The 13,983-nt window shown below is 40.2% G+C and overlaps 2 protein-coding genes across 5 annotated transcripts in view; one reads left to right on the top strand and one right to left on the bottom strand.

The window, feature by feature from the left end:
- Nucleotides 1-893: 893 nt before the first annotated feature.
- n6amt1 (N-6 adenine-specific DNA methyltransferase 1) lies at nt 894-8,733 on the bottom strand. 3 transcript variants are annotated; one of them, XM_022248826.2, is made up of 6 exons: nt 8,625-8,733; nt 6,981-7,133; nt 4,762-4,848; nt 4,311-4,485; nt 3,241-3,382; nt 894-2,294 (listed from the first exon to the last, which is right to left on the bottom strand). In XM_022248826.2, the coding sequence occupies exons 2-6, from the start codon at nt 7,112-7,114 to the stop codon at nt 2,179-2,181; spliced, it is 654 nt and encodes a 217-aa protein (XP_022104518.2). In that variant the 5' UTR covers nt 7,115-7,133; nt 8,625-8,733; the 3' UTR covers nt 894-2,178. The 3 variants fall into 3 exon arrangements, with proteins under 3 accessions (XP_022104518.2, XP_022104517.2, XP_086987093.1); XM_022248825.2 differs by lacking the exon at nt 8,625-8,733 and adding an exon at nt 8,094-8,339; XM_087130967.1 differs by lacking the exon at nt 8,625-8,733 and adding an exon at nt 8,052-8,338.
- The window catches only part of LOC110986717 (uncharacterized), a 37,581-nt gene continuing 32,294 nt past the window's right edge, over nt 8,697-13,983 (top strand). For both annotated transcript variants that reach the window (XM_087130959.1, XM_087130955.1), the window contains exons 1-3: nt 8,697-11,207; nt 11,861-12,020; nt 13,395-13,492. In XM_087130959.1, the coding sequence (XP_086987085.1) occupies nt 8,697-11,207; nt 11,861-12,020; nt 13,395-13,492 (2,769 nt within the window). The remainder of the gene's footprint in view (nt 11,208-11,860; nt 12,021-13,394; nt 13,493-13,983) is intronic.

Here is a 13,983-nt window from a genome sequence, read left to right as displayed (position 1 = left end):
TTAGGCAGCATATTAATGCATGTCGATGAAATTTAATTGAATCATACTGAACACTTTAATTTTGCACACTATTACGCCATTCCACGTCACGTTTGAAGTGTCATCTTGATACTTGTGTACCTTTTAAATCTTCACTTGAGCATTCTCTTCAACTTACATTCCCGTAGTTATCATTGCGTCAGTTGATGCACCTATTCGTATCGGTTTGTTTTTCCTCTTTTTAATAGGCCTACACATTTTACATTTTGTTAGTTGCTGTTTTTCATTTGTTTCTTTGTTTATATTTTTACTTTCCGGGGTCATTTTTTAAATCAAAATAATCTTTACCATTGATTTCTTTTACTGCACAATCTTTTCAGTATAATTGCACTTGAGTTGTGCCTAGTCTCGCCCCGTGATCTTGTCCTGAATTCCCCGTCATACTGTACGTGCACGCTGAAAAAACAGTTCCTTTTACCTTGCTTGATTGGCATTATGCTTGCGTTGACTGGACATTGAGATTACCTACCTTCTGATAATTTTATACATACGATTCTATTATGTTTGTATGCATAACATATTAAAGCTGTTGGTATATTTCAATATACGGGGCCTCTAGGAGTGGACTATTTCCATGACTTACGACAGAAATATTGAAGTCAATGTTTAAAATGTAACATGTAGTGGAGGCTCAGCTAAACTACATCTCAAATAACCCCACCTCATCAATTCATTATTTGTAGGTCTTTGCAAGAGGCACAATTACACATGCTCATTCAAATTTTTTAAATGAACAATTTCAATTATTTGGAAAATTTGACAGGAAAACCTTGCGAAAGTTTCAGAGCAAAGGGGCTCAATTAAACATGCAGCGCATAAAGAATAGCAAATGGGTAAAATAAAAGGAAAATGACAAACTGAACATTACTTCAAATTTTGTTTCGCGTGCAGTTAAAAATAAAATGGACAAATGATGAGTACTGGATTGACAATGGGTAAACTTGAGTGATCCCTCTTCTCAATGCTTCATTTAAATACCGTGCTTTGTGAAATACTGTGGTTTGTGTACAGAAAGACGGAGGTGTGACATACAAGGGAGACTTCAGTGATCCCTCTTCTCCATGCTTCATTTAAATACCGTGGTTTGTGAAACACTGTGGTTTGTGTACAAAGGATGAAGGTGTCACATAAAATGGAAACTTCAGTTCCCTACATTCGTTGAACAAACAGACATTTATCAGAGAGAAGTAAAGGCATCATCACAAGCATTAACCCACTGACTGTGCAATTTGAAAGCACATGCATTACAATCCTTGCCGGCAAATCATTTAACTCAATCCCATTAGTCTCTGTTCGCACTGAGCTTCAAGTTAGCAACAACCAAGAGGGTGATTCTTTATGCTCGTGTGAATGAAAAAAAATTAGCTTGTTCAACTACACCCAAAACACCATGCCTCAAAAATGACCAACTAAGTAGTAAACTGGCTAACAAAACAATGAAAATGGAAAACAAGGTAAACTTTATTGAACTGTTTAACAAATGAGGTGAACTGGGGGGGGGAGTTAGTTAATTAGAGGAAAGTACATATAGCATTGCGTGCTGTATTTTGGTCCAAAAAAACTTGCATAATCAGCCAGTGTGCCACGAATAACTGGACTAAAAGGTAACTTGTCAAGCTAAGTGTTAACCGGTACGTGAACTGTGCATACTCGTATGTCTGTCTGCATTTTTTGATACAACTGTAACACAAGAAAGATCCAACATGGGTGAGGGTCAGTGTTTTTTGTAACAGGAGTTGTTAATTTCTAGATAATGAAAATTGTACTTGGGAAATTTGTCAATTTAAAGCTTCCCATTCCTATGCAGATCTCTGCATGTACAGGATCTGCAACGAGGGTTCCTTTCGGATGTCTTGAAACAGGCAACTGCCTTCTTTGGAAGAGTGCCATGCAAACTTATGTCCATGCCGGTTCATTTGGCCTTTCTGTCTTTTGTGGCTATATCACTTCCATCCACAATGGCAGATGTCCTTCTTCACGGAGATAGCCAATTAAGATTATTCTTCAAGAGCCTAAGCATGATTCATTTTCAGTCCTACACCTGTCTGGCCCAGTCTGGCCTTCTATAATTGCACTGTTCTGTTTTAGGATTCTTTCCATGAAGTAGCTTTCCAAGACAGCTTGCCAGGTGTATTACCATCACCTCTTCGAGTCATGAAGAAATCTCAGCACTGACAAATGTTCAGGTCCTGCTCGTCTTTCCAATACAACCTCACAAGAAAGTTTCTGTTCGGCCAAGATCTGTTCAACTTCATCTGCAAAAAATGTATCAATGAATGAGTTGAATCACATTTTAAAATAAATAAGTGGCACTATATGCAACAACAGTCAATACTTAATCCCAGAGCAATCCAACTTTTCATTGATGGAATCATGCATCCTAAAGGTACAGGTACATGTAGATGCATGTATGTAGAGCCGTGCTGGTCTGCTAGAAACATAGATAAAATGAAAGAATAGCACTCTCCTCTAACCCTTGCTAAGAGTGCACCCCCGGTGGAAATTTTGCCACTACTCCCAAACCACTGCAAACATCAAATTTCATGATTTTTTCATTGAAGCCTTGAACAACTCTTGATACCAAATTTGTGAAAACCACACAAAGCATTTTCCGGTTGCGGTAATCACGGGATATGAATGGAGGTGTGTGCATAAATATGAAAACGTGACCAAATACATGTATCAAAATAAACAATGTAGATATCTTAATAACATGATTACTCCTGTGTTTCATTTCAAGTTGATAGGGTGCTCTCCACTTGAGATTTTACAAATATTGAAATACTGGCATGCATAATTTCTGTGAACTTTCAATCACTACTATGAACCTGATTAAAATAACAAAACATGGTGTTTTTAATTGCCTATGTAGACTTGTATCCTATCTCGGTTATCAGATTTCACGTCAATAAGCATTCCATTTCTGCGATCCCACCCTATTACACCAGCTCCCTTGAAATAAGCTTAACCCTGTTCTTCCTGCATGTCATCACTCCCACCTCATCCTGCTTTGGTCCAAATACTGTAGTGACGAATGTGAGGGCTCGCTAACAGGAATACAAAGGGGCAGTGGGGCAATAGCCGTGTGTGCTCCCCTGGTTGTTTTTTTTCTCCATCTGCCCTTGAGTTAAGTTTGCACAGTTAACAAGTCTTCATGGAGTAGGGCCAGCAAGTCTTGTCAAGGCAACTCAAACTACTTACCAGGATTGTTTTCCTTAATCAAAAGTAAATAGAATACACCCTCTGCGGACAGCAGCTTGGCAACATGAGGTAGAAGCCTGTCTAGCACTTCCCTTCCATCCTTGCCTCCTGCCCATGATGAAGCGATGCTTGAGCTTTCAACCTATCATTCACATAATCAAATACAACACTGCAATGACCTTCAAGACTGAAAAAATCCTCCAATATCCTATTTGGATTTTTTTGGAAGACTGTGCAGAAATGAGAATGGCATGGGTTGCTAAATATTTTAAGTGGGTTTTACTGCTCGCAGGAAAGTAAAATGCCACTCGCTCCCCTTTAAGTGATGGCTTTCGAAGGAAAATTTCACACCAAAATGTCCAAACGAATTGGTGTAAAGGACAGGCGAACCCGTCAAAAGGGTGATTTGCAGTTCCTACTTGGTAGTGAAAGTAGCATACATGTATCTTGTACACAAGAATCACCACAAGACTACCACAAGAGACAACACGTCTTATAGACCTTAGAAAACCAGCGTATGACACAGGAGATTTTCACAGTGCAAATCTCTATTGTTAACGTTCTCTCTTTAAGTCATGCCACCACATTTCTTATTTTTCAAGATTGTGAGTGTACTTATGTAAGTCTAACTACATGCTCCAAAATTAGTATCACTGTGGACCTAATCAGGTTCACCTCATTCAAGAACTCACCTTCTCCCTGGTTCCCACTTTTCAACTAATTACCCGAATAGCTGAGCTCATGGCATTGTTTTTTTTTTATTCCGAGTCCCCAAAATACAAACAAATACTGGAAAAAAGGTGCAGAAAATGTACCTTTGTTTACAAATCCTTTTGCACTACATTTCACGTCTGTGTGTTCGTTTCAAGTTGTGTGTTCAAATACTAATTTACCTTTTCATTACAATAATCGGCAACAAAGCCTTGGTTTTCACCTGAAGGCTTGATTCCCACTTAAACACTCAGGAAATGGCTACAGCTCTGCCAAAGCTTACTGCAATTACTGGGATCAGATACCTGCAAAGCTAAAAATGTAGTGAGCTGGACAAGCAAAAACGTCAATTACATTACCTCTTCTGAAGGTGTTACAACATATGGAGGGTTAAAAACCAGCACATCAACCTTCCCATGTAAACGGGGTTGGAGGGCACTCAAGAGGTCAGAGTTCAAGACTTCCACTTTGACACCGTTCTGTTCGGCTGTGCGCTTTGTGCTTGTAGCTGCTTTAGGGTTTCTATCTACACCCCTAGAAAGTAATGAAATTAAATCAAGAATGATTAAGTGAATATTCATGGATCAGAATAAAAATTACAAAAGCCTGGAAATGAGACAAGCAACTTCAACAAAATATACAAATGAAATCTGTGTTTGAAAATCATGCGAAAGTTGGCAAAATTCTATACATGCAATGAAAGAATATCTTATCTCATTAACATTAGTAACAAGTAAATGTACTTGGTCTATAGTATCAGACACACAATACCTGTGTGGTAAGGCGGTATAATACTTGGGAAATACTTACAAGCACATGCTGAAGTTGTTCAACAACTGAGCAAGAAATGTTATAACAACTCCTGAGCCTGAACCAACTTCCACACAGACACAAGGCCTGATGAAAGGAAAAAAGGCAAAAATTATTTTCAGTGCCTTGCTAATTAAGCAAACCCAACTAAAATTATAAAGGATTAAAGGCAGGAAGGTCAGTGTGCTGTAATTTGCCAACCCTCCTCAGTTATTGTCCATTCTCTACACTGACGTCTCTTCAGATTTGTCTATACAGTTGCCAGACTGCACATGAAGTAAACATGACCAACTTCTCTGTGTTGGTCAGTGTTGAAATCAAGTTCATTACAGGCTTGGATGGTATCGCATTTTTTAATAACGTGATAAAAATACCGCGATATTCACTAATACCGCAATATTCTTTGAAGTGTAGTATTAAGAGTAGATGTACGTCATCAAAGAGCAACGGCAATAAGAGTCAATATTCCCTGGGAAATCCAACAGGTAGACACCAGCGCGATGGTTATTGTCGATGTGGCAAAACCCCCTAAACTCAAGAAGTATTATCCTTTATCAATCCATTTATTTTCAAATACCATGTCAGCTGGACAATTACACCTTGTCTCTCTGCTGTAAGTGACAATACAGACATGACACTAGATGACTTGTACCAACAGAATGGAATGAAATGTGATATGGTGGTTTTCGATTGTTTTAAAAGGCTTCTGCAAACATTCCAGGCCTACAGTATCAGCAAGAATACCACTGTATTGAAATTCTATACTGTTACAATGTGTTTGCTGGTATTTCAGTATTTATACATCAGAAGTTGGTATTGTTCAGTACTGATAAAAAAATGCCATTATTTTATAATACCAAAATACCATCCAAGCCTAGTTCAGAAGAAAATTATAATTTGTTAAGTCTCTATAAAGGTCAAAAGCTTATTTACCCCAACCGCCCAAGGGTAACTTGCGGGACCTAACCTTCCCCAATCACACATACTTCAACACCTTGGAAAAACACTCTTACCTTACAGTACCCCATCCCACAGACTTCAACAGTACTCCTGTTGCAAGAGTTCTCAAAACCACAAACTTTAACAGGGCTTTACCTGTGTGGTTCTGTTTGATTGGCTACACCAGGCCCATTGCACAGTACAAAGAGTATGGACAGGCAGTACACCTGTACCTATTCAAACAAACTCACACACCATCACGCTGCATATCCATCAACAACTGCTGGGATAAAGTGAGAGTGCAGTACACGTACCCAGTCAGTCAAAATTCAAGAGGGTATGTGCAGGCCCACAGTACCCATTCACACAAAATTAAACACCAGATAGTAAGCTACCAGCGCCCAATGCCACAAACTCACACACTTTACTGGTGTTGAATTCTGTGTGGTTAGGGAAGGTTAGGGTTAATGAAGACAGAACTACAAATATTCCTCTTTCCTCATTCATTGTCCATTCCCTGTAACTTGTGATGAACTTGTGAGTACAGTTTGGTAGTTCAGTCCTTTTCCCAAGTCCCCATTTAAAGTGTGACACAAGATGAGAAGTAGAAATCAGGCCAAAGAACCAAGCCAGTGTTGGCCGAGTTGTTAAATAAGATGGAATACAAATGGCATTGGTATACAAGAATATATGAATACGTACATGTAGATGAAACAAGACTTGGCTTTGGACTCAACTTGAAGGCTGTTTTTTTGAAAATAGTTCAACATGTATACATGCAGCTTTTTGATACAAACAGTACCATTACATCTCCTTCTGAAGAATCAATTTTCCAATTACCCTGAATCTACCATATTCAATGTAATCTGTTAATTGGGCTCATGCAAGGCTATATTTGGATCCAAGCTCCACTTTCCATTGTTTTGAATGTGGCTTCAAACATTTAGATCTAATTTATTGGAGATTTTAAATTATTCTAAACATAAACTGGAATAAATTGGTGGCAAACCAGTTTGTTGTTGCTTTTTTCACCCGGAGGTTCCCACAATGACAAGTTACATGTAATATCACTTTCAATTCAAGATGGCCAATACATGAATACAGTCTTAAAGTTCTACTGCTTCACTTTCCAACTTTATTTCTACTATGTAAATCACCACACATTTTGAAATTGTGCTCGGACAGGGACACAACTGCAACATTAGTACTGCTTGTGCCCTGAGTATGGTAGCGATTGAACTGACTGCCTTATGAAAGCACAGTAGAGCTGGGAATCTTGCCTTATACTCCGGATGAGTTTGGCATCTTTCTCCAAGGCATCAAGGAGGAGGAATGTGTCTTCCGCAGGTTCGTAAACATCCTGAAAGTCTGTTGGCCCAAGGTGAGAATAATCTGGAGTCTTCAGGCCACACATTTCATCTGGACTCTAGATACTGGAGAGAAAAACTACCAGAGTTGGAACAATTTGTGGTAACAATGTACAAAACAAGTCTGTTTCCATTGGTCAAAAGATGAAAACAACCAATGGGAACAAACACAATGCTTTAGTTGGTGCAGGCACATTCTGATCTAGTCTGAAGGTTTGGGACTGTGTGATGGAAGCTTGCATACTGCCTGTAGGCTTATATAGTGGTTGTAACAAGCTAGGAGCAATTAAGTTAGCAAGGTACTGGTATCCTGATGACATATGCACACTTGCAGCAAGTTTGCACGACAGTCTGCAAACTTGGTGGCAAGCTCATCATGCGAGCAAGCTCACATAGTTACCAGCTAGCTTTCACAAGGCTTGCCCTGGTAGGTACATGTATGGTCTTCTTCAATCTTACACACATGCACACTGTATACTGGTATACAAGTGCATGTAGACACATTTGTCCAGTGTCGTATCAACTATACATCAACTTTTTTAATCATCAGACCAAACCATCATCTTGACTCTGCATCACTGACCAACACCATAAACACTATACATACATTAATTAAGAACCGAGTGCATGTAGGTTATAGCAGTCAGGAAATGTCTGTATCCTTGAAAATGGAAGCACTTTTGACAGGAAAAACCTAAATCATGTCCTTACATCATATGTACACAGTGACCATGGTGACAGTAAATGTACATCATGTTTATCAGGTCTAGGCCTATACCTTTTCCATGAAAACCAGTCAGTAGCCTAGGCCTAGGGGGCCTACCTACATGTTGTAAAATTGTAGGCTACATCATTTCATGTGTATTTTTTGCAATGAAATATTCACCATGTTATAACAACGATGTTGTATTTTCAGCTCTTACATGCCTACTACCTTAAGATAAACAGAACAATTCCCAGTAGTATTCTTAGTACTACACGTACAAAATGAATGGACATGATCGGTTGAGTACTGCATGCACTGACGTGAGCATGCAGTGCAGTGGTACGGTGAGCAGCCCATCCGGCCTTGAGAAAACCAATAAAAGCTTTTATAGGTGCGCCTCCATCTAATGAAAACTCATCAGGAACACTGTGAAAAGTAGCAGCACACAATAATCATAGTCCAGCCCACGAAATTTCTTTTAGGTGGATTTAAACTTGCTCGGGCCTTCCCTCGATCCGCTCCTACGCAATTTTGATATAGCGCCAAACTTTTTCTTGGTGCTTTATATGCTAGCAATCTTGATTGGCGGAAAAGCAGCGTACAGGTGATTTCGATTTATACTGTCCAATCCCGTAAGTCGTTTTATGAGCATCTGTAATTTGTCTCTTATACAGGGCTATGGCCCTGATACCACATATTTTTTAAATAGAAATCAACGAGGTTGAATAATCAGCTGGCTGGCGATGGACATGCATGGTGCATGCGTGCTACACTGCACTATACTGCACAATCATTACGAATACGATCCGATGAAGTTTGGCTGTGATGTTTGTGTACACAAACATAGTCACCTGATGTGGCGTGGAGTGGAAAGTTGAGCAGTTGTCAATGGTCTTTCCGAATCAAACACATGGAAATCAAGCATGAAGTTCGAGGAGGTTATGGTAGTAGCAGGGAAAGTTGGCGAGTACTTTCAGAGGCTCCCAATGTTGGACAAGGCGGTAGTTGGGGCCGTGATTGTGTCGATCACTTTGGCCGTTCTCTCCCGCACGAGCGTATTGTTCGTTTTCGCAGTAGCAGTGTATTTAGGGGGATGGGCTGCGACTCGTGTGGCGGGTCACGTGCAGGTGTTGAGTTCGCGTCTTTTCTTGCCCTTTGTGCCCAATTTTGTCGACCATTGTAAGGAGAAGAGGAGGCAGGCTGGTCTGTCAGTCTTGCCAAACTTTGAGGCAAACTTATATAGATACTCTGTCCAAAATATGAAAATGACACTAGACCTAAATGTTGAGGCAGAAGGTTCACTCTCGGTCACATTACCAGATACAGTTGATGAAGAATTCCAGCATCTCATCAAAAGTATAATGCATGATTTTGTTTTGTCATGGTATACCGTTTATGTGAGTGACCATAGTCAAGTCTCTGACGAACTTCTGCAAATCTTGCTCAGTGCATCAGAAAATCTTTGTTTCCGTCTTCAATCTATAAGCAAAAGGAATCTCCTCCTAAATTTCTTGGTAGAGTTTCGAACCCACATTTTCCAATTTCAGCGGGCCCGGTCGAGTTTGAGAAAGTTGCTCTTTGGGCGAACGATTGACAGCAAAAGTCTAGTTGCATCCTATGAAACATTTTTGTTGATGCATCCTGCCATTGAAGATACATCGACAGAAATGAACTATCTGAAAGGTGTTATGAGAGTTCTTCTCCACGCTGCTTTGCCAAAGAGGGTCACTCAGTGCCATGCTAGTTCAGCTGTCCTAGTAGAAATCCTAACGTGCAATCTTCTGGTACCCCTGCTTGATTTACTGGCTGATCCTGATTTTCTTTATAGAATCATCATGCTCATAGTTTCTGGTGTAGTGAATGCACCAGATAAGACAGGAACATCAGAATCCATGCATGTTAGTACTGATAACTCCAAGCCAAAGATAATAACCAGCCAAAGAAGTGCATGCCCCCCAGAAAATGTCAGTATTGCTCCTGTTTCCCGTCCTCCATTTGATGGTGTTAGGGACAGTGCATTATCAGAGGGAGCTGACAACTGTGATTCGCCTTCAGCAACTACATGTACATACATGTACGACATTTTTGAACCGAGAAGTAGTCTTGTTTCAGATCTTCCATCTACATGTAATAAGATCCCATCCCCACTGAACTCTAAGGAACCAGTTCTGCTCCCTGCATCAAATGAAGCGGCCACTGCCCAAGTTTCCATTTCCCAATCTATTGATGCTTCAATTGCCCATACCTCATCTGCTATGAGTCAGGGCAGTCAGAGTTCAGAGGATGTTCTGACCCATTCACAAGCTGTGGCACCGAGGCATCATCGGAGTGCCTCAGACTCATCTTTTAATCCTGCACAGGCCACAGTTTTTATAGGAGAGCCTGCCCCTGTGAAACAGTCCTTTTCATTTAGTCTTCCTAGAGACGTTAGCTGCACAGTTGTATCTTCAGTTAATCAGTGCATACCAAGACCTCTAGCAGAAGGTGCAGAGAAAACCTCCACCCCAATTGTAGTTCCATTGACTGCCCTTGAACCAGCGATCCCAGCAAGTCAATTAGCAGTAACGCCTTTGTCCAAAACTGACAGTGTCGACAGCAGACCCAGGAGTTTGTCAGCTGACAGCTTTTCTAGCGTCGATTACGACACTAGTCAAATGAATGTACAGTTCAGCGACATTGATAACCAGTTTGCTTTTGAGGACAGTCCAAGGGATGTCAGCACAGCAACCAGTGTAATCAACTCAGGATTTCTCACTGATCTGCAAATAAAGCAGTCAAACTCAGCAAATGATATCAATGGAGAATTTACTCAAAACAGGGAGACTCAAGAGAGACATTCTGGCCCCAGCAAAGCTGTGCCATTCAGTGACGGTGTTGGTTTAGAAAGCACCTGCACCCAAACATCAGTGTCAGCCACTTATGCCGAAATTCCAGACTTCAGTCAACCACAAGACAAGGAGACCTCACGTCCTCAGCTCACTTACCTGGGCGTGAATGCTGCAGGTTCATCACCAATAAAAAAGCTGCTGAAACGTGTGTCCTTCTCAAAGAAAAAGCATCCTAAACCTCAGTGTGAAATTGCAAGCTCAGGGAGCCCTCAGGTTTCCACAGGGTCACAAAGTGCACCTGTTTCGTTGCCCATTTCCATCCAAACGCCAGGGTCATCCGCAATCAACCAGAAGATATCTCACCCTACCTCCTCCACCATCAGCATTAACAGTGATATGCAGTTACTGGTGGTAACACCGGCTGCTGAAGATCCAAAGACAACAGGTACATGCATCTCAGTCAGTGCACCAGAGATGTTTTCAGCATCAGCAAGCCGATTTCTGGAGGGCACGCCGTCACTGAAGATTACCAACCTCACAATCCCTGAGGCAGAGGTGTGCAAGGAGTTCGGAGGAAAGGGGGAATTCTTTCTATATTCAATACAGGTGAATGTTAACTTTCTTTTGTGTAGCATTATATGTGAAACTGAGCATGTGTATATGTGCACATGTACTGTACATAACTAAGTACTGTTGTACAAAGAACCCACATCATCACAGCAGAAGTGACCTTAGTTTTTGTAGTGTTTGCTTTTTCTTGTAGGCCTGTTCTGAATATGCGAATATTAGAATCATTGATTATACATGCATTTGAATTTCATTTCTGATTCAAATACTTGTTGATACCACTCAAGGAAATTAAAAAATGGGAAAACTTGGTTTCTTTATAACCAGATGGCCTTCGTGAAGCTTGCAAACCTTTAAAAAATAGAACTGCTTCCAGTTACATGTACCAACTTGTCCAAAATTATTGTAATGATTAGAGTGTGTCAAGTACATGTAGAGGCTTGGCTTACTTTGAATTTGCTGTACAACCAAATAATCAGCTTTTAGGTTGAATGTTCAAACAATCAGTTATTGATTCATACCTGATTCAGCCCCATTTTGGTTTTAATATTACTTGTGTGTTTCATATGGGATGTTGTATTTCAATTTATGTTGACCCAACCTTTTACATGTATGTGCATTTGTTGAGAGCATACAGTACTTGACATACATGTACATGTAGCTTTATTCCAGCTGTTGTGTTTTTAAAACAGTTTGATGTTGTGCCAACCATTACACCTTCAAGTTCCACTGAGAATATTCAAAGATGTGATTTGGGGCCTGTTCATAAGATAACGAAACGGAGACACAGGGAGTTTGTGAATTTGCACTCAAGACTGGAGCACAACTTCCAGCTGAAACCTAGTTTGAAAGGTACATGTATGTATACACCAGTGCTTTATGTACAGTACCGGTACGTGTACATGGGTAATTCCAGAAATTAGGGATCCATTTTTTTTTCTGTGTCCCTGTCACATCTGACTTATGATTTTGTAAGTTCAGAACACATTTTCTAATTTCTAAGAGTGATGAATTAATGCAAATTACGTGCCAAACAAATCGTAATAGTTTGAAATCAATTCTGGTGATATTTCCATGTCAAATAACAAAGGTCCCCTTTAACAGGGTCACAGAAATGTCACACTTTTGGACCCCTAATTTCTGGAATTACCCATATATGCTATACATGTATTGAATCCATGTACCATTATACGACAGCCATAGGGCTACCATACATTCAACTACATGAACCTGAGGACTCGCTCCTGCAGAGAAGCTCTGATGCCATTGCTTACGTTTTGAATTATGTGTGTTTGAAGAACATACATGAGATGAATTCATGAACATGTACACGCAAATAATGTAAGAGGTCGTGTATAAGCACTTTTCCTCGGAATCGTGATACATTAACCCTCCTTTGGTTTTACAGCACAAATATGCACGAGTTCCCACAGTCACTCTCTTGCATGTGTTTTCTATATGGAACACAAACATGCACAGGTTCAGTGTGTACACAGTTAGTTGCCAGCACAAAATGACCCAGGGTCTTTTGTGCAGTCCTCTTCACTGCATTTGGTTTACTGCACAATGATGCACATGAAACAGTGAAGCACAGTTGTTGGGCAGCACAAAAGTGCGATCTGATATTCCTGTGAGGGACAGTTGGTGCAGTACACAACACAGCTGTGCTTCTTTGAGCTGTTTACCAAGTGACCCAAAGAGTGACTTCAGCACAGGAGTGTTAATAAGCTTCAACCAAATTCATTAATCTCTGCAGCAGGTACACATGCTTGCACTTGTTTGCATTGTTCACCTACCCTACATGTAGAACAAAACAATATGCTCATTCACTCATCGTGCACGTTGATGTTGGGTGTATTGGCTTTGATGATGCGTCATTTTAGAATACTGAAGCCGATACACATTTATAACTGTTCTGCAGCTGTACTAAATTTCAAAGTTTGCACACAAATATGGAGGCTCCCTGCAGGCTACACTTCACACATCGATTAAGCACTCTTGTTATTCAATATACACATAGCTTTATGGCTGCAACAGAGTCTTTGACTGCTGGTTGGGAATTCCCCTTGGGAAACAACAGTGCGTCATGTTCCTGTATCTGTTAGCAAGTCATTTTGCCTTAATTTTTGTACACTTTACTCTATGCATTTGGTAATGTTAAAATGCCTACAGGTAAATTGGCAATCTTATTAAATCTAATTAAAATCTCCAAGTTGCATTTTGCAGGGATACACGATGTGCCAAAGCGCTTGTCCATTCCACTCGCACCAACTGCCAAGCCAGCTATTGACCAGAGGCGCATCAGCCACCAACACTATCTACAGGTAAGCCTGCACGTTTCTAGTGGTCGTTATCATTTCAAAATAACTTTGACAAAGAAAACACATTTTCTTTGCTGTGTATATATGTACTGGCAGCTAGTGATACAAGTATACAGGTTTTATGTTTATTTTTCTAACCTTGTTTTTTTCTGAATCATCACACATTTCCAGTGAGATTATTAACAACGAATGTTTGGTCTCTTGGCATTTAGATTTATAACTTTCCATCCTTTTCGTTGCTCGTTCGCAATAATACAGACACAGCTCTACATGTTCTTCGTCATCCCTCATTTCTGAGTGCCTGCCATGTTAGGGAAATTTTTATACTCAACATGTAGTTGGAGGTCGTTCTGAACTTGTGTATTACCTAGCCTAGACATTTGGTCATAGAATCAGGTACATAACTCAATACGATTTTTGGAGGGCCATAAATAGATTTTGTTGATTTGATGGAGTTTGATGTCTGTGGATCATACTCATAAACCAAAGTCACA

Source organism: Acanthaster planci, linkage group LG02 (assembly GCF_054643075.1).
Source record: "Acanthaster planci isolate LZ-2023a linkage group LG02, COTS_SCS, whole genome shotgun sequence".
NCBI classification, from domain to species: Eukaryota; Metazoa; Echinodermata; class Asteroidea; order Valvatida; family Acanthasteridae; genus Acanthaster; species Acanthaster planci.
The sequence above is the reverse complement of the archived record's forward strand: the minus strand, read 5'-3'. Positions and strand labels throughout refer to the sequence as shown.